Raw genomic sequence first — 27,464 nt, forward strand, 5'->3', positions numbered from 1 at the left:
CATACAGTACATGTGATGTGATTTCTGCTTTTCTACAAATTTGCTGATTAGTTTCTTTCCATAGACTTTTTTGGTTTTCTATCTGTTGGCACCAGATCAAGTTAAGAGACAAGGACAAGTTTTCCAGTAAAAATAGATAACATGGTTTCCTTCAAAGAATTGTGAGTAAACAATGAGACACTTTCTCACAACTGACAATAAGCAAATACTTAGATCAATGTAAAGGTGTCATTGTTGAAAACCCTAACACCTAACCCAGAAAATGTCCCAAAAGCAAATATACAAATATATGTGTCTGTTGATACTTTTAGAACTCATAGTTGCTGTTTTCTCCATAGAGTTCAGCAGCAAAGGCCAGAGGTTCCCAGTGGTCAGTCTGTGCAGCAGCATCCAACAGACTTGAACTCCATTTTTATGGTGTGTTAATGTATAACAACTTTTACTTCAACTGCAAATGAAATGAAACACACACATTTTATATTTTGGGTTTTATTTTTCTTTCAGCGTCTTGAGGGGAACATAATCACTTTTGTGAAGAACGAGCTGAAGAGGATCCAGAATGATCTGAGTCCAGATTATGCAGACTGCTTAGAGAGGCAGAGTGAGGATGAGGAGGTGTTGGACATTGAGGAGGAAAAGCAGAGGAGGAGCAGCAGAGAAGCATTTCTGAAGATCACACTGCACTTCCTGAGGAGAATGAAGCAGGAGGAGCTGGCTGACCATCTGCAGAGCAGTAAGAGGATTTTCCAAAATTCCACTTTTCTCATATTTTCACTAACATCCACTCACTACTCTTATTTGTTGTGTCTTCATTCAGAAATTATTGCTGCTGCAGATTGTCAATGTCAACTCAAATCTAACCTGAAGAAGAAGTTCCAGTGTGTGTTTGAGGGGATTGCTAAAGCAGGAAACCCAACCCCTCTGAATCAGATCTACACAGAACTCTACATCACAGAGGGAGGGACTGCAGAGGTCAATGATGAACATGAGGTCAGACAGATTGAAACAGCAGCCAGGAAACCAGACAAACCAGAAACAACCATCAGATGTAAGGACATCTTTCAAGACTCACGTGGAAGAGCTCAACCAATCAGAACAGTGATGACAAAGGGAGTGGCTGGCATTGGGAAAACAGTCTTAACACAGAAGTTCACTCTGGACTGGGCTGAAGACATAGCCAACAAGGACATACAGTTCACATTTCCATTCACTTTCAGAGAGCTGAATGTACTGAAAGAGAAAAAGTACAGCTTGGTGGAACTTGTTCATCACTTCTTTACTGAAACCAAAAAAGCAGGAATCTGCAGGTTTGAAGAGTTTCAGGTTGTGTTCATCTTTGACGGTCTGGATGAGTGTCGACTTCCTCTGGACTTCCAAAACAATGAGATCCTGACTGATGTTACAGAGTCCACCTCAGTGGATGTGCTGCTGACAAATCTCATCAGGGGGAAACTGCTTCCTTCTGCTCGCCTCTGGATAACCACACGACCTGCAGCAGCCAATCAGATCCCTCCTGAGTGTGTTGGCATGGTGACAGAGGTCAGAGGGTTCACTGACCCAAAGAAGGAGGAGTACTTCAAGAAGAGATTCAGAGATGAGAAGCAGGCCAGCACCATCATCTCCCACATCAAGACATCACGAAGCCTCCACATCATGTGCTACATCCCAGTCTTCTGCTGGATCACTGCTACAGTTCTGGAGGCTGTGTTGAAAAGCATAGAGAGAGGAGAGCTGCCCAAGACCCTGACTGAGATGTACATCCACTTCCTTGTAGTTCAGACCAAACTGAAGAATGTCAAGTATGATGGAGGAGCTGAGACAGATCCACACTGGAGTCCAGAAAGCAGGAAGATGATTGAGTCTCTGGGAAAACTGGCTTTTGAGCAGCTGCAGAAAGGTAACCTCATCTTCTATGAATCAGACCTGAAAGAGTGTGGCATCGATATCAGAGCAGCCTCAGTGTACTCAGGAGTGTTCACACAGGTCTTTAAGGAGGAGAGAGGGCTGTACCAGAACAAGGTGTTCTGCTTCATCCATCTGAGCGTTCAGGAGTTTCTGGCTGCTCTTCATGTCCATCTGACATTCATCAACTCTGGAGTCAATCTGCTGGCAGAAGAACAAACAACCTCCATGTGCGCAAAAAAAAGCAACACTGAAATGACACATTTCTACCAGAGTGCTGTGGACGTGGCCTTACAGAGTCCAAATGGAGACCTGGACTTGTTCCTCCGCTTCCTCCTTGGTCTTTCACTGCAGACCAATCAGACTCTCTTACGAGGTCTTCTGACACTGACAGAAAGTAGCTCAATGACAAATCAGGAAACAGTCAAGTACATCAAGGAGAAGATCGGTGAGAATCTGTCTGCAGAGAGAAGCATCAATTTGTTCCATTGTCTGAGTGAACTGAGTGATCATTCTGTAGAGGGGGAGATCCAACAGTACCTGAGATTAGGACGTCTCTCCACAGATAAACTGTCTCCTGCTCAGTGGTCAACTCTGGCCTTAATCTTACTGTCATCAGAAAAAAATCTGGATGTGTTTGACTTGAAGAAATACTCTGCTTCAGAGGAGGCACTTCTGAGGCTGCTGCCAGTGGTCAAAGCCTCAAACAAAGTTCTGTAGGTGCACAAATAACTTTAGAGTTGTTCTCATATTATGAAATTCTTAATCCAACAATACTCACAAGACATAGAAAACTAACTGATTAGGTAGTTTTACCTGAAATAAATTAAAATCGTTTCTTATACCTCCACCGATTAATGCACACATTCAAAATGTCATTGCTTACTGATGACCAATACATATTTGTGTAAATTATTTTAAGAAATATAAATTAAAAGATATATTTGGCAATTTTCTATATTTTTCTTCTTGTCAACAAACCTCAGGTATAGAGCCAAACCAACAATGAACTGATCTAATAATTATTGTGTGTGCATCCAAAGTCTGATATATCTTATTTCTCTTTGCCATAGACCTCTGTTGTTTTCCAAAAACTAAAGACTAATAACAGTGATCACATTTTCAATCTCCGGAGAGTGGTTGTATGTGAGGCAGACACCACTGAGCATGTGCAGGAACATAGTTCTGTTCACAAAGCTTTGCTGGCTCTTTTGTCACATACCGCAACCTCTTGAATTTGTTCTGAAGTTCTTTGAGAAATGTGCAATGTCTGGGTCAGAGTCTTATTGATATGACAGGTATGAGTATACATCTGAAACACAAAAAGAGATGGTGGAGTGCAATAGATTCATAGACGCGCGTTTTTATGAACTGGAGTATTCAGAAGAGGAAATAAAACAGAGACATGCTGAAAGGGAGACACTGAGTGCAACAGCCCACACTAATTTTACCTTTGTTGTTTGGAAAACATGGAATTTCTGATGTGTATATAATTGTGTGGTTTGCACATTTCCACAACCAGATACAGAGCATTTCACTTCAAACAAGCTGAAAATATCAATAGTTTACAATACGAGCTATTTTCCCTGGTGTGTTCAGTGGTGTCTGCTTTACACAGAACAACTCTCTTTGGAAAGTCTTAAGTCTTAAGTCTTTGGAGCCATTTCTAAACAAACTAACTTGATCAAACTCATAATGAAGGAACATGTTACCTAGCGCATCAATGTGGCTCACTGACATGTTTTTAATAGTTTTTGGACAACAACTATTTACAATACTTTTAAGTAGGATGAGTTTATTGGTGGTTTGGCACAGGAGATTTGTTGACAACAAGAGACCTACAGAAAATTGCCAACCATATCTAATTTTTTTAACTAATGAGTAAATTAATGTTCCCAGTAAAATACAATAAAAAATCTTTCTAACTTATCTCTTTACCAACACCTTAATGAGCAATCAGTCAACTCATCGAGAGATAACAGACTCAAACTCAAAAATGTGATAAAAAAATGATATCTTAAAATTGTACTCAACAGAAACGGTATCAGTGTTTGTCTTTATCACTAACTCTCCCTCAGGCTGAGTGGCTGTAATCTCTCAGAGAGAAGCTGTGGAGCTCTGGCATCAGTTCTCAGCTCCCGGTCCTCTAGTCTGAGAGAGCTTGATCTGAGTAACAACGACCTGCATGATTCAGGAGTGAAACTACTCTCAGCTGGCCTGGAGAGTCCACACTGTGCACTGGAGACTCTCAGGTTAGAACTTGTTTATAAAAAAATAGTTTGACATGTTTGTAAATACAATCATTTGCTTTCTTGTAGAAAGTTAGATGATAAGATTCACACCACTTTCATGACTGCCTGCTAAACATGAAGATGCAGCCATGTGATATTAAAGGACAGGTCTGGATTTTTCCCTTTTTTAAATATATTTTTGTCCATTTTATGACAGTCAGGGGGGTGAGAGTGACAGGGAATAGCATGCAACCACGGTCTGCTGCTCAAATTGAATCGCAGATGTTGTGGTTGTGCGGCATGCATCTTAACCAGTAGGCTACTGGGAAGTGCCAGATTTGTTTGTTTTTTTCATGTCTATCTTAATACAATACTGATTTTCCATTATGTACTTAGAAGTGGGTCTTAGTTGCTGTAACAACTCCTACTCTGCATACTGACTTCACTGTAAGAGATGGGGGCCAAAATCCAAAGCCCTTGGTCCAAAGTTCAGATGATACTAATATGAGGCTTCTGAAATTAGCTTAATCAAATCGATGTGTTCCAGAGTTACAGTCTGTTTAGGATAGAATTCCCTCTTTTTGTTTCTATGGACTGAAGTTATTCACTTATCTGTGGTGCAGGGATATATTCTGGTTGTGGTCATAATGTAGTGCTGATATTAACTGGCTTTCACTACTCAAGATGAGTAGTAAACTTTGAATGCATCTATAAGCTATTTGCCAATGGCAACTCAAGGTGTTTTTTTTCCTTGCAGATTTGATAGCTGGAGTATTTTTGCAGTCTATATTTTTGGGCACTAATATTTTGGTAACAACCCTCTGTGAGTGTTTTGGAGTTGATCTTTAGCTGTTCTAGTTGCCCTCCAGACCAGCTCAGCTTGCTCTTGCATCTGTATCTAGCATGGAATATGTTTGCTTCTGTGTTCATCTAGTGTGTTTTAAAAGAAATAAGCGATAGGAAGAATACGTTCCAGAGATTTCCTTTGAGAGATCCCAAAAGGAGCGAGTTGTGGCAACTAGCTGACAAAATGGACATAAATACATAGTTTGAAGATTCAGTAGAAGGGGGACTATGAGAAAATGGCACCATTTGAGCTGACAATAGTTGATAGTTTTTAATAAATAAATACATAGTATATGGTTCATTCTGTAATGTCAGTAAAATGCTGATTCTGGCAACAAATCTACACACATCTACTACAATGTATTACTCTGCTGCAACTTGGCAAGGAACATTCTGGAGAAACAAGAAGAGGGAATTCGGTTCTCCACAGGCAGTAACTTTGAAATATATTGACTCAGACTGCTAAAGCATCATTTTAGCTCAAGCTGAACTTGAAAACAAGGGCTGTGGATTTTGGAGAGTATGACATGTCAATATTGTATTAACAGTATTGTATTAACAGACTTTAAAAAACCTGAACCTAGCCTTTAAGCTTGGATAAAGACTGTAAGCAGCACAAACAGAAATCAAAATATTATCAATGTGCTCATCTAACTCTGTAAGAAAGTTAACAAACATATTTTATTTTTTAAATGTTAATCTGCTCATTTGCTTTATATTCAGTTAAATGACAGTGAAGACACCAAACGTCTATAGGATTTTACTGTGTAGGTTATTCTCAGTTGTTGTACCAACCATCGGCAATAGTCCCTTGGAATTATTTAAGAAGATTCATTATTTCCAATAACTGTATCTTTGTTTTCAAATCCATGAACACCAGATAGGCTGTCTACACTTACTGTTACATTTGCTGTTGATGATGGTTTCTGATGTCATTTTACTGTGTTGTAAAGTTCCGCAGTTCTGCTGCTGACCCAGCATTTCACTTTAGTTGTGTCTTATGTTTGTTTCTATGCTATATGGTGAAATCAAAGACAATTTTCCATAATGTGGACAAAAAAGTTCCTAACAAAATAAAAACTGATTTTAAAGCAGTGGACCAATGAGATAATCACTTAGTTCATTATAATCAGAGAATTTATGCAAGGAAAAAAGATACTCATCAATACACAAAAGAAATTATCATTGTGTGTGTATGTCCAGTCTGTTAGGCTGTCAGGTCACAGAGGAAGGCTGTGCTTCTCTGGCCTCAGCTCTGAGATCCAACCCTTCCCATCTGAGAGAGCTGGACCTGAGCTACAATCATCCAGGAATCTCAGGAGAGAAGCTGCTGTCTGCTGGACTGGAGGATCCACACTGCAAACTGGACACTCTCAGGTATGAACAGACAACAAGCGCTCACACACTGTTTCTCTGTCACACTGACAAGCTTAGGACTGTTGGTTCTCAGTACCAGCAGCACTGCTGATAACAGTGGAAGGAGCCATTTTCTAGAGAGGTCAATTAAATGTAGTTCACCAGTTTCTATAAGAGGTGTCACCTTTGTGATGTGATCAATATAGGGTATAGGTAGGAACTTTCAATTAGCTGTCATATGTTGGTAGACAGAAGGGACAAACAGTTTTTGATTGTTATACCAGGAGAACATTGCTATGAGGTAATGTTGAAAATGTTAGTTTGTGAAGAATTATATGTACTGCTGTCATAAACAATTTAAGATCACTGTGCGGTGAGCAATAAATATCATGTAAAGCCAGAAGAATGAAAGTTTGGACTCTTTGTGGGAGCAACTATTTTACACAAGGTAAACAGCAGAAACATGGCGTTCAGTATTACAAACCGTGAATAAACAAGCAAACAGCGTGCTGTTCAGCTCCATGTCTAAATGTAGCAGGGGCTGTTTGATATAAACATTGTCACACCACAGCGGGTCAGGGCTTCTGGACTCTGACTCGAGTTCACACTTGGCGGGTGTACTGCTGAGAACCCAAGGAAGTGCAGTGTTGAGTGTGAAGTTGTTTGGACATGCAACACATTTAATATTAATAAACTTTGAATAAACAAGCAAACAACGAGCTGCTCAGCTCCATGTCTGAGTGCAGTGGGCGCTGTTTGATATAAACACCATCACATCACAGTGGGGCAGGGCTTCTGGGCTCTGACTTGCTGACCAGGACAAAGGCACTCGCCGACAAAATAACGACAATCATAACAATAACAATAACAGCAGAAATAGCAATAGCCAGGGAAGGACGCCAACAAGACTGTGAAGGACCACGAAGGCTCGGCCTGCAACCCAGGATTTCCTGCAAAATGAGAAAGCACAAAAAACTCTGGGGAAGAAGCAAAGTTAGTGACATGCATTGATGTCACATGAATGCATACAGATGGAGAGGAGGAGGAGGAGAGAGGAGCTCAGTGCATCATCGGAAGTTCCTCGGCAGTCTAGGCCTATAGCAGCATAACTAAGGGCTGATCCAAGGTGAGCCTGGTCGGCCCTAACTATAAGCTTTATCAAAAAGGAAAGTTTTAAGCCTGCTCTTAAATGTAGAGAGGGTGTCTGCCCCCCAGACCGAACCTGGAAGATGGTTCCACAGGAAAGGAGCCTGATAGCTGAGGGCTCTTCCTCCCATTCCACTTTTACAGACTGTAGGAACCACCAGTAAGCTGCATACTGGGAGTGCAGTGTTTTAGTGGGGTAATAGGGTACTATGAGATCTTCAAAATATGATGGTGCCTGACCATTTAGGGCTTTGTAAGTTAGGAGAAGGATTTTAAATTCTATTCTGGATTTTACAGGAAGCCAATGTAGCGAAGCTAAAATGGGAGAATTATGATCTCTTTTTCTATTTTTTGTTAGTAAACGAGCAGCTGCATTCTGGACCAGCTGGACAGGTTTTAGAGACTTGATAATAATGAGTTGCAATAATCTGGCCCAGAAGTAACAAATGTGTGGACTAGTTTTTCTGCATCTTTTAGGGACAGGATGTGTCTGATTTTTGGGATATTACGTAAGTGAAAAAAGGCAGTCTTTGAAATTTGATTTATGTGGGAGTTAAAGGACCTATCCTGATTAAAGATAACTCTCAGATTCCTTACGGTGGTGCTGGAGGCCAGGGTAATGCCATCCAGAGTAGCTATATCATTAGATAATGTGTTTCTAAGGTGTTTAGGGCCAAGCACAATAACTTCAGTTTTATCTGAGTTTAGTAGTAGAAAATTGCAGGTCATCCAGGTCTTTATGTCTTTAAGGCATGCTTGGAGTTTGTTTAACTGATTGGTTTCATCAGGCTTCATTGATAAATATAATTGGGTATCATCTGCATAACAATGAAAATTTATGGAGTGTTTCCTAATAATCTTACCTAAAGGAAGCATATACAAGGTGAATAGTATTGGTCCAAGTACAGAACCGTCTGGAACTCCGTGTCTATCTTTTGCCTTCATGGAGGATTCATCATTAACATGTACAAACTGAAATCAGTTTGATAAATAGGACTGAAACCAGCTTAATGCAGTTCCTTTAATGCCAATTAAATGTTCCAGTCTCTGCAAAAGGATTTGATGGTCAATTGTGTCGAATGCGGCACTAAGATCTAACAGCACAAGTATGGAGACAAATCCTTTGTCTGATGCAGTTAGGAGGTCATTTGTGACTTTCACCAGTGCTGTCTCTGTGCTATGATGCACTCTAAATCCTGACTTAAAAATAAACTATTGTTATGTAGAAAGTCACATAACTGATTAGAGACTGCTTTCTGAAGGATCTTAGAGAGAAAGGGAAGATTAGATATATGTCTATAATTGGCTAAAATGCCTGAATCAAGAGAAGGCTTCTGAAGAAGAGGTTTCATTACAGCTACTTTAAAGGACTGTGGTACATAGCCTGTTACTAAAGACAGATTGATCATATCTAGTAAAGAAGTGCTAACTAAGGGTAAGGCTTCCTTAAGCAACCTAGTTGGGATGGGGTCTGAGAGACAGGTTGATGGTTTAGCTGAACAAATCATTGAAGTTAGTTCAGAAAAGTCGACTGCAGAAAAACAGTCCAAATGTATGTCAGGATTTACATCTGTTTCTAAGGTGCCTGAGTTTGTGGATAAATCGGTGCCTGTTGAGGGCAGAGAGTGTTGAATTTTGTCTCTAATTGTTAGAATTTTATCATTAAAGAAGCTCATAAAGTCGTTACTACTGAGAGCTATAGGAATACATGGATCAATAGAGTTATGACTCTTTGTCAGCCAAAGTGCTGAAAAGGAACCTAGGGCTGTTTTTATTCTCCTCTATTAATGCTGAGTAATAGGTGGCTCTGGCATTACAGAGGGCCTTCTTATATGTTTTAAGACGATCTTGCCAGGCTAAGTGAGATTCTTCCACTTTGGTGGAACACCAGATCCATTCAAATTTTTGCGATGTTTGCTTTAATTTGCGGGTTTGGGAGTCATACCGTGGAGCTAACTTCTTATGTTTTATTATCCTCCTTTTTAAAGGGGCAATGGAGTCGAGTGTTATTCGCAATGAGCCTGCAGTACTATCAACAAGATTATCAATTTCTGAGGGACTAAAGTTAACATAAGTCCTCTGTAGTATTGAGACATGGCATTGAATTCAGTACTGATGGAATTGCTTCCTTAAATTTAGCTACAGCACTATCAGATAGACATAGTGAAGAAATTTTTGTCTAAAGGTGTGTAATCCAGTAATAGGAATTCAAAAGTTATTAAAAAATGATCTGATAAAATAGGATTTTGTGGAAAAATTATTAAATGTTCAGTTTCAATCCCATAAATCAGAACAAGGTCGAGGATGTGGTTAAGACAGTGAGTGTGATTATTTACACACTGCGAGAAGCCAATTGAGTCTAATAATGAGATAAACGCAGTGCTCATTATCAATATCCACATGAATATTAAAATCACCTATTATAATTACTTTATCTATATTAAGGACTAGGTTTGATAAAAACTATGAGAATTCAGATAGGAATTCAGAATACGGACCAGGAGGACGGTACACTATAACAAATAGAACTGGTTGTAAAGTTTTCCAGGTTGGGTGAGAGAGGTCAAGAACAAGACTTTCAAAAGAGTTATAATTAAATTTAGGTCTACGGTTGATGATTAAGCTTAAGTTGAAAATGGCTGCTCCATCAACTCCACCTCCTCGGCCAGTATCTCGAGGAATGTGAGTATTAGTATGACTGGGGGGAGCAGATTCATTTAGGCTGACATATTCTTCATGACACAGCCAGGTTTCAGTAAGACAAAATAAATCAATATGATCTGAGATTAAATCCTTTACTAATACGGTTTTAGATGACAGAGATCTAATGTTTAAGAGTCCACATTTAATTCTCTTATTTTGTTGTACTATTGCAGTAGTGGTTTTAATTTTCATTAGATTTTTATGAATGAATCCTCTTCTGTTTACTTTGGATTTAATTGATTTAAGTGGTCGGGGGACACACACAGTCTCTATGTGGTTTTGGGTGGGTAACTGCTCTAATGGAAGCGCAGAGAAGCGTGTAGGACTGCAGCTCTGCCTCCTGGTCTCAACTCTGGGTTGTCATGGTTTTGGTCTACGAATAGATCTCTCTAGATATGAGAGCAGCTCCATCCAAAGTGGGATGTATGCCGTCTCTCCTAATCAGACCAGGTCTTCCCCAGAAAGTCTGCCAATTATCTATGAGGCCCACATCAGGACACCACCTTGACAGCCAGCGGTTGAATTATGACATGCGGCTATACATGTCATCACTGGTCAGATTAGGCAGCGATCCAGAGAAAACTACGGAGTCCGACATAGTATTTGCATATGTACACACCGACTCAACATTAATTTTAGTTACCTCCGATTGGCGTAATCGAGAGTCATTCCCGCTGTGAATAACAATCGTCCCATATTTACATTTATCCTTAGCCAGCAGTTTTAAATTTGGTTCTATGTCGCCCGCTCTGGCCCCAGGAATACATTTGACTATGGCTGCTGGTGTCGCTAACTTCTCGTTTCTGACTATGGAGCTGCCAATAATCAGAGTTGGTTTCTCAGCAGGTGTGTTACTGAGGGGGGAGAACCAGTTAGAAACATGAACTGGTTGGTGGTGAATCGAGGGCTTCTGCTTAGGGCTATGCTTCCTTCGGACAGTCACTCAGCCACCCTGGCTTCCCGGCTACTCGGGAACTACCGGGGCAGTAGGAGCTACGCTAGGTCGGCCCGCACTGGATACTGGGGGCTGGCTAACTACATTAGCTACTGATTGTTTTTCCATGGTGCGGAGCCGCACTTCGAATTCACTGAGCCTCACCTCCAACACTGCAAATAAACTACATTTATCACACGTAACGTTTTCACTAAAGGAGGCAGAGGAATAACTAAACATTTGACACACCGAGCAAGAGAGAGCAGGAGAGCGAGAGGGAGAGAGAGAAGCCATCGCTAACTGTTTCACTAGGTTTAGCTGCTAAGCTAACTGCTGAGCTAAAGATAACTAACAACTGTGTGATTAGTGAGAAAAGTCCGTAAAAGAAGGAGAGAGCTAAGAGTGCTTGAGCAGAACTAGCGTACGTTTAAATGTACAGCAGGTATTTATCCACAGTAGTGAGAAATATAGCAAAGTTAACTGAGCTGGGAGCTGCAAAAACACTATTAGTAACCACAGTTGGCAACAGGAAATGACACAATACGCTTACCCTAGCATGTCAGTTCTAATGAATGAGAGGACTGCATTTTGTCATGCAGTCTCATGTCAGTCTGAACATGGCCTTACGGTGGACTTGTCAGTTACTAGTCTGTCTGCAGCCCCTCAGTGGCATTAAGTTCAGGCTTAGCTGATACAACAATGAAGAGATAAGGGATGTCTTTGGTAGGAAAATGCTGTTTTTTGTTCAATAATTTACTACTGTTTATAATGTTATTTTATGTTTTAAAACAGAAACTTGGGTAGATTAAAACAACAATGCAAGCAGTTTTTGTTGATTTAACTGTAACTTACTTGAACTTTATGAGTGTGAGGAGACATGTCATCAGGAAAATTTGCATCCGTTGAATATAATTCATTCATGTTGAATTACTTATTGAATTGATATGGCTGTCAAAAATTTTTTTTTCTCAGGTCTCTCGCTGTCTGTATGCTCCTGTCCCTGTGTTTGCATCCCACCCCTCTCCTTCTAGCTGGTTACATCCTCCAATAACAAAGTACTTCAAGCAATCCACTTTGTGAATAAATTTCCACACTTAAAATATCAAACTACCATGTGAAGCACTGTCTGAAAATATTTACTCTGCATTTGTGTATGAGTGTAAAATGTGCAGCAGTGTCATAAAATATACAGGTAACACTGTAAACCTCCATTCTCATTCAAGAAAGTTACAGATAAGATCGTAAAAATGAATGCAGTATAGAACAGAATAGTAAAATACAGCAGTGATTCCGATTTCTGCTACACAGACAGCATAAGACATCAACAGGGACTTTTATTGTAACATCACTGGAGAAGTGTAAAGAATCAGAAACCTTTGTCAGACCTTAAATCACATTTAGATAATTACAAAGCCTATTATGTCCTCAAAGTACACAGCAAAAAGCACAGAATTCATGTCAAAACATGATTAATAAATTAAGTTTAAAGTTTATTTTTTGACAAGGGCTGTGAATCTTTGGGAATCTCACGATTCCATTAGATTATGATTACCATTCTTGGGTGTCCAAATCAATTCAGAATTGATTATTGATTGAATAAATAGAAAGGGAGGCACTATTTTCAGTCTCTTGCTCCAGTGTAATGTGTGCCAAACCATTCATTGGTGTCTTTGGTCCACTGAAATACAATGAAACATAACTGGCAGATAAGATAAATGGTCCACAGCCTTTTTATTTGAAAAGTTAACTGCATTAATTCATGAATTAATTAATTTGAAAGCATCTTAGTGTCTCCTGCCTGTATGAGAATAACAAAATGAGGGGGAGGCAGAGTGCTCAGCTGTGTTGTTAACGTCATGTCCCCAGATGTGGAGAGCAGCCTCTCTGCTGCACTGTTAGCTCTGGGGAAAGACATCTCGGTACTAGACGCTGAATGGGCGCAGGGTTTTTGAGGTGAAACAGACTGTTCAGAGTTATTTTCTTCACCTCAGAGTTGGTTTAAGTTGTTTACCGTGGCAGTGTGTGTTGGTCAGCTGGTCTCATTTGTTACTACCAGGGTTTGCTGCTCCACTGCACTAACATTAGTCTCTGAGTGATAGCGTAGAAAGTTCACAATATACTTCATGTTCATCTTGCAAATTTAATTATTTAGACATTAAATCAAATCATGCTAGCAACCTCTGCCTTTTTTGACGATAAAATACACGATAACTCTAACATGTGCATGCTGTAGACTGTCCGGATGCTGCACTGCCCTCGCAGTTGAGTTCCGCCTTTTTCATTCTGTCAACATCACGTTATTAGCTAACATAAGAAAATCCTGTCATAGAACTTCAGTCTCTTTTTTTGTTTGACATTTTGTTATTTTATTTTTATTTTTATTACAGACTTGTGTGGTGCCCATTCAACACGTGCCTGCTCTGCTCGGAACAGGCTTGCTTGGCCTCCAGCTTCTACTTCAACACATAGAAAAATGAATACAGTCGATGTGAGGTGTGAATGAATATATACACAAACAACCAGAAAGGATCTAACATTTTATTATACACAGACAATATAAATAATAGGCTAAGTACTCTGATAATAAATACATATTCTTTTCTCATTTCAAGTAAAATAAGGGCTGCGTTCAAAAATAAAATAATGTGCATCCTAAAATAAAGTGGATCGGTCATATTGGGCTCTTATATCGTTCCTATTTTCTGTGCCATTAGTTTTGATTTGTCTGTAGTGGTGCTTCACAATTGCCACGGTCTTGGAGCATATGAGACAAACTGGTTTTGAACTGCCTGTGGAAGTATTTGTTCCATATTACGTGCATATTTTATGCGCGTTTTACACGTGTATTGGTCTCTGAGCACTTCCAAAACGCAGGTGACCTTCGCTCAACAATGTACCTGAGTGCCTCCTGTGTAGTCAGTCACTGCTGATCTGCTAAACATGGTTCTAATGTTTCGCTTTATGTCTAGACACGGGGTAAGAGTGTCCATTCTTGATCGAAACCTCTGTATTCACTGTCTACTTTTCTCTCTTTAGAGCACTTTTCTCTGACTCGTGTCACTCCTCGTCTCTGGTCTCTCCTGACTTGTTGGAGTCAGTCAGCAGAGCTCTGAAGCTCACTGATTGCTGGTGTATTCAGAGTTTATTAATATTAAACATATTGCGCATCCATATTGCACCAAATTCGACACTGTACTCCCTTTGTTCCCCAGCAATGCACCTGTCAAGTGTGGAATCAATTGGATGAACAGTTCAAGAAATACGCAGACTTACAGACATACTTTGCTTTGTTGTCTTAATTCTAAGGATCATTTTTGATGAAGCTTCTGAATGTTAATCCTGACTTTGTTTCTTCCTCCAGGCTGGATCATGGTGGAAAGCAGAGGCTGAAACCTGGTCTGAGGAAGTGTGAGTGTTTTTTCACTTTGATTCATTAAAACAAGGCAGCACATGTTAAAGGATTGGGCCGGTGGTTTTCTGTATTTTTTTTTAATATCAATAAATCTCATGTTTGGATCCAAACCAACAATGAGCTGATCTACTAACAAGTATTGTGTATTTATCCAATATTTGTTATTCCTATGTGCTGTAGACCTCCATTGTTGTCCAAAACCTCCTAAAAACATGTCAGTGAGCCACATCACTGCACTGGGTGACATGTTCCTCTATTAAGAAGACAGTGGATATGGTAATTTGTTTAGAAATGGCTACAAAAAGTAAACACAATAATAAGATAGTAAACGTCAGGAGTGAGGTTCCTAGTACAGCAGACGCTATGAGCACAAGCAGAAATGTGGTTCTGTGCTACATATCACAACCTCTTGACTTTGCACTGAAGTTCTTTGCAAAATTTATAATATAGTACAAAGTCAAGGGGTTGCCATATGTAGCACAGCAAGCTAGTGAAGCTGTAAACAGAGCCACATTCTGCACATGCAGAGTGATGTCTGCTGTGCTAGGAACCTCTTTCCTGAGGGTTATGATCTTAGTGCTGTTTTTATTCTTTGGAACCATTTACAAACACTACAGTAACCATTGCCCTCAGGGATGAAGGAAAATGTCACTCAGTGCAGCGGTGTGGCTCACTGACATGTTTTTACTAGTTTTTGGACAACGGAGGAATAAGATATATCAGGCTTTGGATACACACACAATACTTGTTTGTAGATCAGTTCATTGTTGGTTTGGATCCAAACATGAGATTTGTTGACAGTATGAAAAATATAGAAAATTGTCAGCTATATGCTTTAAAGTAATTTAAATTAAACACTTTTGTATCTGCATTCAATTCTCTGTTTGACAGAAGATCCAAAAAGTGATTCTGAAGTTTTTATCCAATTGACTTTTATCTCATCAACTCAGTCATTTAATGAATCAACGAATGAACCATCAGGTGTGTTAGATGATAAATTGCTGCTGTATTGTGTCTCATTCTCTCCATCAGATGTCTGTAAACTCAGACCGGACACAAACACAGCACACAGAAACCTCAAACTGTCTGACAACAACAGGAAGGTGACAGTGACAGAGCAGCCATATCCTGATCATCCAGAGAGATTTGATCACTGGTATCAGCTGCTGTGTAAAGATGGTCTGACTGGTCGCTGTTACTGGGAGGTCGAATGGAAAGGAGATGTTCAAATATCTGTGACTTACAGAGGAATCAGAAGGAAAGGAAACAGTGGTCTCTGTATGTTTGGAAGAAATGATCAGTCCTGGAGTCTGAGATGCGATGATGAGGATGGCTACTCTGTCTGGCACAATAACATTGTAATCTATCCCCCCTCCTCCTCCCCGTCCTCCTCTGTCTCTAACAGAGTAGCAGTGTATGTGGACCATCCTGCTGGCACTCTGTCCTTCTACAGAGTCTCCTCTGACACATTGATCCACCTCCACACCTTCAACAGCACATTCACTGAACCTCTGTATGCTGGGTTTAAAGTCTGGGGGACTGGTTCTTCAGTTTCTCTGTGTTCACTGTAGAAGGAAGAGTCTCCTCCTGTGTAGAGAAACACTCACACTGATGACAAACACATGTGAAAGAAAATTGAATAGTAGGTTATCATTTTATAAATCTTTTGTGTATATGTTACAAATGTTTTCAAACTAAGGAGTCAATGTTTGTTATCAACTGAATGTGATGTAATGTCATTGTCATTTTGGGGACACATGTTGGTGAAGAAATCCTGCTCCTAGTCTAGTTGAACTCTTGAACCTGTTTCTATCTGAGGATTGCTTGTTGACCTCTGGAGTTAGCTAGAGATATCTTTGTCTTAAGCCTGCTGTTTTAGAGACCATACTTGTTTGTAAGAAGGTGTAACGGTTTGTGGAAGTGTCCATTTCGGGACCAGACTGTTTTTAGCTTTGCTTCTGGAGAGGTATAAAGCTGTCTAGTTTGAGTTCACAATCTTTAGAGAAAGGGCCAGCTGAACAACATGCTTTCTCTCCAAAAATACAAGATGATTGTATTTTTGTTTGTGTGTGGACATTTGTATAATTGTTACTGATGATGTGATGGATTGTACAGTGTTTACAACTGCTTCAACAAGTAACAATGTTTAATGCTTTCTTTATGTCTCCATGTGCCTCTTTCTCCAGAGAAAATTTCCACAACACACACTAACTACATAGTAACTCATAGTTACAAGAAAATGTCTCAGGCTCTTCAGTGATTTTAAATATGTTTAAAATCTTTATAATTGTTGTCAGACAAATGTACCGGTCATTCTACTTTGTAAAAATATGATTCCACAGTTTTTGTAACTTGAGTTATTAGAAAATAATCCAGTGATATATTTAACAAGACATAATCAAGTTATTGTTGTTTGTCCATTGTTGGTCATTGAAGGTTGAAATATATTTAATTATTAATTAGTAATTTACACAGTAAATGTGTATATGAATGGATAAAGGAAAGTGTCAGTGTTCCAGTGATGTAAGAACCATGTTGAGACAGTCTGAGTCTTAGTTCTGTCAAAAAATGGACAAATAGTGTAAAACATAATTATAATGTTCATGCATTTTGTAACTGCTTGCTTTGAGGCTTTTTGCCTTCCGTTTGTTCGTCAGGAGGGAAATTATAAGTTTGATTGACCAGTCAGGAACTCCTTGGTTGTCTTGTCTGTCTGTTTAGAATCGCAGAGCCTGGTCCAAAAAGACAGCGAAGGGGAGTTCAAGATGTCATACATGACGCCCTGATCGCCCACCTAACTCTAACCTGCCCTCACAGCTGAGCGCTAACTGAGTACAGTTACTCAACTATTGTACTTCAATATTAATATAATATCAAGGAGACTTTCTTCTTGTCCTTCACTACTACTACAACTTCTACTAGAACTACTACTACTACTATTGACGCCATTGCATTTATCTGATGACTTTGATTTTACATTCTCCTAAAATTCTCTTTATTTAAGTCTGTATTTCTTTCAGTCAATGTCTGTAAACGACTCCTGCACTTTTTTTTTTTGGCAAAGTTAGTAAAGTAAATATTTTCCAGTGTCATTTTGTTTTCATGGCTTTCATTTTGGTATTTCCTGTTTGAATGGTAGTACTTTATTTTGAAAGGACCCTGGTCTGAAGGGATGACTGGTAGATGACATCAATGCACAAATGGTAGAAACGTCAACAATATATGGAACGCGGATAGGACCAATATGTCTAGTTCAGTGTTCACATTAATATGTCAGAAAATACCCTGTTAACAAGTCTATTTTAAACGTCTTAAGGTGTTTGGACCATTAAGGCTTCCATGCTATTGCTCGGTGTCAACCATGGATGTATTATAAGAGGTTGATAGGGTGCTGCTGCTCAGTTTTTCCCTGTAGTCATCTGCAGTATTGCAAAGAAACACCCCCCTGCTGCCCAAAAAGCATTTTCCCCATAAACCACCATTGTAAAAGAGATGAGGTGAAGAGGTTTGAGGAGGTTTTATATTTGTAAAATTTTCCTCGAGCCAAGAAAAGTGATTTATATATCCATGACATCATCACAATGTAAAGTCTATGGGCCGGGCGGGAACTCACGGGCAGGGCCATTGGGAGGAACACCACTGCGCCTATTCAGTAGGCTGCACAATGCAGAAGTAAACCCAAAAGCAAGAAAGAAAAGAACTGAATGGGCGCCATTTTCAGTCTGGTATCCTGCTCTTATAATCCATGGTTATTTAATATACAGTATTTGCACTTTATTTTGTATCAGATACCCCCATTCAATGGAATGCATTTCTGATTTGAGAAAAAGGCAGTGGTGCTCAAGCACTCTTAGCTCTCTCCTTCTTTTAGCGACTTTTCTCGCTAATCCCACAGTTGTGAGTTATTTTAGCTTAGCAGCTAACTTAGCTAAGCAGTTGGCTTCTCTCTCTCCCTCTCACTCTCCTGCTCTCTCTTGCTTAGTGTGTCATATGTTTAGTTATTCCTCTGCCTCCTTTAGTGATAATGGTACATGTAATACATGTAGTTTATTTGCAGAGTTGGAGGTGAGGCTCAGTGAATTCGAAGTGCGGCTCCGCACCATGGAAAAGGAAAAAAGCAAGCTCTAGCCATATTTTTTAATGTGCGAATAAAAACCTCTTTAAAACAATTTTTTCCATAAAATTACCCTTAACTTTTTTAACATGTCTTGTACCTGCAGGTTGCTCTGAAGTAATAGTCTTCTGTTCTACTGTGGCACCAGTGGTACTCTCTCCACCTTTAAAAAGAAAAAAACAATAGCACAACATACCATATCTTTTAATGTACCAATATAATACAGGTAACAACTCTATTCATCTTTGCTTTTCTCACTAAAAGTTGTTGCAAGCAACGAATTTTTCAGCTATACAGCCAGCTTAACATTATATTCTCCAGCATTGCATCCTCCAAGTATCAGACAGATTGATGTGTTTGGCAGGATTTAATCGAGGAAAATATGTAATTTGTAAAACTGAAAAAGAAACAAAATACAAACAAGTAAGTACCTTTGTAAATACTACATAATATCTCAAGTACACCAATAGAGAAAAGTTAACTGACATAAACCCATGTGAACATGTGCTTAAAAATATGTCAATATGTGTAATAAAGGATGAAAATACAACAGTAAATGTCATTTACAAAAGCACCAATGCTTTAACTGCCAAACACTAATACATCCATATGTAGTTGACAATAAAGTTACCATCACCAAAAATACTGCACTTAAATCCAAGAAATAGTAACATAACATGTCAATATAACCATAAATAGTAGATGACTTACGGATGAATCTGTTTTTCTGGACTTTGAGGCACAGGATTAAGAGGACTGTTACACTGTGATGCTCACAGTATGAATACAGGGGTAAAAAGAAGTTCCTGAACTCTACTTCCTGTTTACTATTCCCTCTTTCCTCTTCAATGCAGCTATTGAGAATCACCACTAGGTGGTGATTAAGAACATACAAAAGAAACCAGTACATACAATATACCATCCATTCAAAGAACAGAGCAAGAGCACAATACTCTACTCAGTTTACTGATATACACTAACAATTACCCATAAAAGGTTAAAGTAGCCCTTTAACCAACACAAACATTAAATGACATAGAGCTTTAAGTTTCAACAAATTACAGTAGCCTGAATAGTGTGACAGAAGACTTTGTGTTGTCTCAGTAATTTTAAATTATGAGCTCAAAGTATGAACTCACTGACTGAAATTTTCACCAAAACGAATGAATTTTCAAATAATATTGACCACAGTTACTAGACTAGATATGCCAGTTATACCATCAATGTTTTTGAGGAAATTAGAAAGGGAACTACCACTTTTATTATTGATTATTATTGATTGTTCAATTTCTTGGCAGCTTTAACATTGAAAGGGGACGATGATGACGCATCGGTAACATTAGCTACGTTAGCTAGGTAGCAAATGTTAGCTAGCTTATTTCCACTGTCCATCTTGCTGCTAAGTCATTTAGCCTTTAAATGCACTTGCTGCCAAACGAAACGTGTAACTGCCAACTACTCTCTCTCTCCCTCTCTACTTCTACAGTGCTGGGCTGTCACAGCACGCAGAGAAGTGTTGTGAAGAGTTAAACACTTAAAAACACAGTGGTTTGATCAGATTTGACTGCAACATATGCAAACAACCCCAAAACTGACTGAAAAGCAGCTCAATTTTGATTGATGTATGGGAGTATGTTTGAATGAACCGGTCAGCAAAACTTTATTTGTATATGACCTTTCGTACCAGACAGTGCTATTCAAAGTGCTTTATAGATGACTGACAAGTTGATAAAAAAGCACAATGTATAACAGTAAAACAATTTGAGACTAATGCAACCGAGAAATGACATTCTTTTTTAAGTTATTTTGCTGATTCAGATTTTACATTCAGTGTCAGATAATTCATCTTTTAAAAAGGTGAAAAAAAAGTTTTGCCAGGATCATTTTTGTTAGTTTTTTATTTATTTATTTATTTTTTATTATCTGTGGAAATAGGTAGGAAAAAAGTTGAAAAAAAAAGTTTTTCCAGGATAAGTTTTCTAAGTTGTTTTTTTTCATCTTTGAAAATAGCAGGTGAAAAAATGTTTGTTTTTTTGTCAGGATTTTTCAGTGTTTGATGTTGTAATACTCAGTTCGGCCACAAGAGGACACAAGTGCGCCACTACCCTGTATTCTATGTTCTATCAGTCCTATTTAGAACATTTTCACAGCAACAACAACAACAAAAAACTTGGAAAAATGATCCTGGCATAACTTTTTTATTCACCTGGCAAAACCTATTTTTTCACCTGTTCTTAAGTCATAAACACAGGAGAGAAAAGGATTCAGATCAGACTTAGAAAATGGATATTTTTTTTCTCACTTGCCTTTTAGGGCTTCTGTACTGTAGACTGCAATGAGTACCTTAATAATGAGGCAAGTTGGTGCAAGTGTGCATATAAGATCACAATGTCACATGATGCCAAAGATAGGGGCTTTATTACTGTTTTATTTTGTTTCTGTTGACTGTGCTGTGCCAAAAAGTTGAAATCAAAAAGATAAGCTAAAAAAAAAGGAAAAAAACAAAAACAAATTACAACTACTTACCTCCCTAACTAATATAAACATGTAAAAAACAAGGTTAACTAAAACTTGCGGTCCATCCTTATTAACTTCAAAAAGAAGGGAACAAAACATTACTTGAACTACGTCACTGTAAGGAAGTGTGGCCGGTTGGGAGAGGAGGGAGATGGGAGACGCCCCTGTGCAGTGGTGATGCCATCTTGGCTCTTTATATAGCTGATTTCCTCTTGAAGCAGCCAATCACCTGCCAGAGCTTGAAGCTGCTCCTTCTTCCTGCACACACCTATTTACATATATGCACACAGACACACACACCTACACCTGACACATACATTCATCCAGTCTGATGGAGTAAATACGTAAAGAAAAATTACAAAAACAGTTGTAACAGTAGTTTTGTGTGAGGATCATAAAACAAACAGCACGCTGGAGTTAGTTATGCAACACAAGTCAGAATGCCGCCAGAGCACATCAGTGGAAAAGTCAAAAAAGCTTCAGTCTGCAGTCTTTCTGATTCTGTGGTATTTCCTCTAAAATCTGGCTCCACGTCCACATATGATATCTGAATAACATTAAAAAAATCAGTCTCCATCTGGCTGTAATTAAAATTTTACGCATTATATGTAGCAGTCTATGTGGTAAATTAGTAATAATTCATTCAATTCACTTTTTTCCATGTCAGTTTAAGAAAGTGGAAATTTATATCATAATTTAATTTTAAAATCTGGATGTGTGGGATTCCAGCTGAAAAGTCATGACATGAGCTTCCTGAGTGTGAATATATATTTTAAAAATTAAAAAAAAAAAATCTCCCTCTTCCCCCCCCTTGTCAGTCTGGATCTGGAAGTCCCACAGGATCTTGGCTTGGTCATTCTCAACCACCTTAGGAGGTGTCTTCCATTGTGACCTTGGGACTTCCAGCCCATACTCAGTGCAGATGTTCCTGTACACTACGCCAGTCACTTGGTTATGGCGTTCCATGTACGCTGTTCCTGCCTTCATCTTACACCCTGCTGTTATGTGCTGAACTGTCTCAGGAGCATCTTTGCACAGCCTGCACCTGGGGTCCTGTCTGGTGTGGTAGATCCCCGCCTCTATTGATCTTGTACTAAGTGCCTGTTCTTTTGCTGCTATGATCAGTGCTTCTGTGCTGTCTTTCAGTCCAGCCTTTTCCAGCCACTGGTAGGATTTCTTGATATCAGCCACTTCTATCTGTTGGTGGTACATGCCGTGTAGGGACTTGTCCCCCCATGATGGTTCCTCCTCCTCCTCTGCATCATCAGGTTTCTGCTGCCTGAGGTATTCACTTAGCAGGTCATCTTTGGGGGCCATCTTCCTGATGTATTCCTGGATGTTGGTTGTTTTGTCCTGGACAGTGGCTCTGATGCTCACCAGTCCTCAGCCTCCCTCGTTCCACTTAGTGTACAGTCTCAGGGTGCTAGACTTGGGGTGAAACTCTCCATGCATTGTGAGGAGCTTTCTTGTCTTGATATCAGTGGCCTCTATCTCCTCCTTTGGCCAGCTTATTATACCAGCGGGGTATCTGATGGATACCCCGCTGAGGAAAAGCAGAAATACAAGACAATTTACATTATTGATCTGTCAGATATTTGGACTGTCAGGGCTTCACATCCAGGGTGGGAAATTTACTTTTTAAAATGTGAACATACAATAGTAAATCATTATTTTCTGTCTGAAATCTACCAGCCACTTTCATATTTCACCAGAATTTGTCTGGTGCGAATTTACCACCCTATCTCACATCTGGAGGCTACAGATGTTTCTTTAAGAATCCTCACCTGCCCATTTTCTTTCTAAGAATCTAATTACTAAAATAATGTTCATATTTTAAGCCGTCTGTAATATTTGTAGGCTTCTGACCAGGCCTGGCTCATCTTGAACAAGCCTAGTGTTTCAGCACCCTCTAATTTTATCTGAATATGAGCAGTCCTGGACTACAGTGTAGCTGAGGTCTGTGGCTTCCATTTTCAGATTTAATTCCCACAGTGCAGACTGAGCTCCAGCTCTGCTCGGCCTGCCTGGTTGTCTAAGCAGGTAGCAGAGAGCTGTCAGTCTAAATCTGTAGTTTCTTTTGATTATAAATGAAGGAGGATCCTTCAGCTCTTAAATGTGCAACATAAAGTAGTTTGGGTTTATACTCTGGAAGTCCAGTTTTCTTTAACTGTTTTCTGTTGCCCAAAGAGAAAGAAGTGAATGATGAACATTTTGAACAGTTTAATGAGAGCAGGAAGGCTGCTGTAGATGAAGGAGGGAAATGTATCACTTGATCAAGTCATAATAAAACTGTAAAAGCTGAACTTGTCCTGTGCTGCAGGTTCAGTCTGGTTTATGGTGTTCAAATTCTGCTACGTGGAGTTTTTATTGAAGCAGGGCGTTACACTGAGATCATTGTAAACCTGTTTTTCTACACAGACCTGATCAGTACACAACAGAGCTGCTGGAGGAACTGACATAACAGGAACAAGTTGAGTAAGTGTAACTCTGCTGGTTCTGAACTCTCTTCATTATTTATTTTATATGTGAAAATATCTAAATGTTTGAAGGTATTTCCTTAAGAGTTGTAGTGGCTTGAAATTCAGTCATAATTTCAACATGAATATCAGCTTCCTCCTCAGACGGTCAAAGATGGCGTCTGTGTGAGCAGGAAAAGAAAAACTTTAGGTACAAAAGGACATATTTTTAGTGGGGAGGGGTACCGAACCTTATGAATAAAAAAGCATGACCCTTCTCAGTGTCAACAGAAGTGGTGAAATACTTACAGAAACACTCTTAAGTGTTTTAGTTTGAAACGACTGTGTTGTTTTAAACTGCGTTGTCCTGGAACAGGACTGTTTTTGTTGGCTCTGGTCTAAGCCTCATTTGGACTCACTCTTCTTCTCTTACTTGGACTTGTCTTTGTTCATTGTTAGAATGAGTTGGTTTGGACAACCCTGTCAGTATGAATGTGCATTATGGCAGGGCAATATTATTTTTTACAAATTTCTGTCATCCAAACTAAAGATTTCAAGCAAATGGTAAATAAAAGCTACAAAAATTAGTCATGTCAGGTTTTATTTAAGAAGTCATCCAGAGACATGTGGAACTGCAACTCCAAATAGGAAATAATGAAAGAGAAGAACTAGAGCTTTGGGATTTCAGGTGAGGATTTACAATGACTCCATATCTGACATCAGGTTTCTCATCATATTAATAAATGTTACCTCGCTAATGATATAACACCAAATAATAACATGCTGTAATGACTCTGATTCAGTACTCAGTGTAAGTGTTTTACTTCATCTGAAAGTTCTTTACTTCCAACATAAAAATGACTGTTTTTAACCTTTTCAATTACTGCTAACAGTTTAGTGTTGGTCAGCACATTAAAACTGACTGCTGACTGATTAAACTGTCAGGAGACAATAAATCATTACAGTCCTGAAGTCTGACCATGTTGGTTTGTTGAGACGTTTTTACGGCTGTTAGAATCAGAAATCATTTCTCTGCCACAGGGAGGGGTTGGACTTTCATACTGAAATTACTTTATGAAGCCTGTTTATTGTGTTTATTGAGGCCTTTGTTGGACAGAGGTCCCATCATTTGAATCTTTATATCAAATAAAATAATAATGAGTGACCTCTGTCGTTCTAAGGCAGGTTTCAGACACTTGAAGTCAAGTCTCAGGGCTTCACATCCAGGGTGGGAAATTCACTTTTTAAAATGTGAACATACAATAGTAAATCATTATTTTCTATCTGAAATCTACCAGCCACTTTCATATTTTACCAGCATTTGTCTAGTGCAAATTTACCACCCTGTCTCACATCTGAAGGCTACAGATGTTTCTTTAAGAATCCTCACGTCCCCTTTGTTTCCAAGAACTAAAATTACTTAAGTAATGTTAATATTTTAAGCCATCTGTAATATTTGTAGGCTTCTGAATTTTTTCAGTCTCTCTAGCTGATAAAAGTTTTCATCAACCACACAACATTTATTCTGTTAGCAAAATAATACTTCATAATACACTATCATACAAATAAAATCTATGTCTTTACAATCAAACAAAAAAGTCATGTTGTTGATCCAGCAACATGAAAAACAGAGTCTCTTTGATCAGGTGACAGCCAAGCATTTCCCATCATGCCCTGAGGTCTTTTAGGGCCAAAATTTGCAGCCACCTTGATCTCTTGAGGTAATCGTTGTCCATGTGTGCATGACATCAGAGCAAGTCAGGATCAAGTCAGACAAAAATCTAACCAACATGCATTGTGGGCGATGGTGATCGATTCTGCACAGGCCTGGCTCATCTCGACCAGGTCTACTGTTTCAGCTTGTCTTCCACAAGACGCTGTTTGGGACGGAAAATGTGTTCTGTTATCCAGGTTTGAGGTCTGAATTGAAATTGTGAAATAATTCAAATGTGAAAGTCCAGTTTGTGATTTACTCCAGTTATTTATCAGAGACAGTGCACATTAATTAGTTTGATGTATATATGTCAGATTTATTTATTTTCATTTGCATCTCTGAGCAGCTTGATGTTTAAACCTGGACTACAGTGGAGCTGAAGTCTGTGGTTTCCATTTTCAGATTTATCTCCCACAGTGCAGACTGAGCTCCAGCTCAGCTCGGCCTGCCTGGTTGTCTAAGCAGGTAGCAGAGAGCTGTCAGTCTAAATCTGTAGTTTCTTTTGATTATAGATGAAGGAGGATCCTTCAGCTCTTAAATGTGCAACAAAAAGTAGTTTGGGTTTATACTCTGGAAGTCCACTTTTCTTTAACTGTTTTCTGTTGTCCAAAGAGAAAGAGCAGTGAATGATGAACATTTTGAACAGTTTTAATGAGAGCAGGAAGGCTGCTGTAAGTGAAGGGGTGAAATGTGTAACTCGATCAAGTCATAATAAAACAGTAAAAGCTGAACTTTGTCCTGTGCTGCAGGTTAAGCTGCTACATGTTTTTATTGAAGGAGGTCGTCACACTGAGATCATTGTAAACCTGTTTTTCTACACAGACCTGATCAGGACACAAGGGAGCTGCTGGAGGAACGGACATAACGGGAACAAGTTGAGTAAGTGTAACTCTGCTGGTTCTTAATTCTCTTCATTATTTATTTTATATGTGAAAATATCTAAATGTTTGAAATTGGCGGCTTGAAATTCAGTCATAATTTCAACACGAATATCAGCTTCCTCCTCAGACAGTCAAAAATGGCGTCTGTGTCAGCAAGAAAAGAAAAACTCAAGAGTTACAAAATGGTATTTTGGGTACAAAAGGACATATTTTGTAGTGGGGAGGGGTACCGAACCTTATGAATAAAAAAGCATGATCCTTCTCAGTGTCATCAGAAGTCACCTTTTTACTCTGACTTGTCTTTGTTCATTGTTAGAATGAGCTGGTTTGGACAACCCTGTCAGTATGAATGTGCATTACGGCAGGGTAATATTGTTATTTTTACAAATTTCTGTTGTCCAAATTAAAGATTTCAAGCAAATGGTAAATAAAAGCTACAAAAATTAGTTATGTCAGGTTTTGTTAGAGAAGTGTGGAGGGGTTTGTTTCATGTAATGCATGACAATGGAAGACAGGTCATTGCATATAAAATTTTGATTATCCAATATAGATCATTTGCACTTTTGTCAAGTCAAATCCCTTTAATGGAAAGACACCTCGAGCAGAACCAGACTCTAGGTGGGCGGCCATCTGCCTTGAGTGGTTAGGTTGAGAGAGAGAGAAGGAGGGAGGGGAGAGACACAGAAAAGCACAGCAACAACAATAATAACAACAACAACAGTAATAATAGAAATATGACTAATAACAATAATAATAATAGCAGGTGTGGATGTCAACCATGATCCATATGTGTGTATATATATACATACACACACACACACACACACACACACACACACACACACACATATATATATATATATATATATATATATATATATATTTAAATAGATGAATCTGTGATTTGAGAGTTACAGTGTGATGAAGGAGATGGTTTTAAACTGATGAAGGGTCGTGGATGTTGCTGTGTTCTGCTAGTGTTTGAGCAATGAATCTGACAGTGTTATATAAGTCATGTTTACAAAGGTGAATACAAATCTGCAGTAAAATAGTCAGTAAATTGTATCTGTACATGAACGGACATATTTCAGATCAACACTACTGTCGCTGAATTTTGGAGATAGAAGTTTCTCCTTCTTCAGAGATCCATCTCAGTCCTGATCTGCTCTGTAGTTCACTGTAGATTAATGAGGACATCTAGTGGACTGATAGCAGAATTACACCAGCTGCTCTGTGATTCTCTGACTCTCAC

At 39.0% G+C, this 27,464-nt stretch overlaps 1 protein-coding gene across 1 annotated transcript in view; it reads left to right on the forward strand.

The window, feature by feature from the left end:
- Nucleotides 1-16,137, forward strand: part of LOC121881510 (NACHT, LRR and PYD domains-containing protein 12-like) — a 52,244-nt gene extending 36,107 nt beyond the window's left edge. The window contains exons 9-12 of the mRNA XM_042389337.1: nucleotides 3,981-4,154; nucleotides 6,183-6,356; nucleotides 14,480-14,526; nucleotides 15,563-16,137. Of these exons, the coding sequence (XP_042245271.1) occupies nucleotides 3,981-4,154; nucleotides 6,183-6,356; nucleotides 14,480-14,526; nucleotides 15,563-16,101 (934 nt within the window). The 3' untranslated portion in view covers nucleotides 16,102-16,137. The remainder of the gene's footprint in view (nucleotides 1-3,980; nucleotides 4,155-6,182; nucleotides 6,357-14,479; nucleotides 14,527-15,562) is intronic.
- Nucleotides 16,138-27,464: the final 11,327 nt, after the last annotated feature.

This window comes from Thunnus maccoyii, chromosome 2, assembly GCF_910596095.1.
Source record: "Thunnus maccoyii chromosome 2, fThuMac1.1, whole genome shotgun sequence".
Classification (NCBI taxonomy): Eukaryota; Metazoa; Chordata; class Actinopteri; order Scombriformes; family Scombridae; genus Thunnus; species Thunnus maccoyii.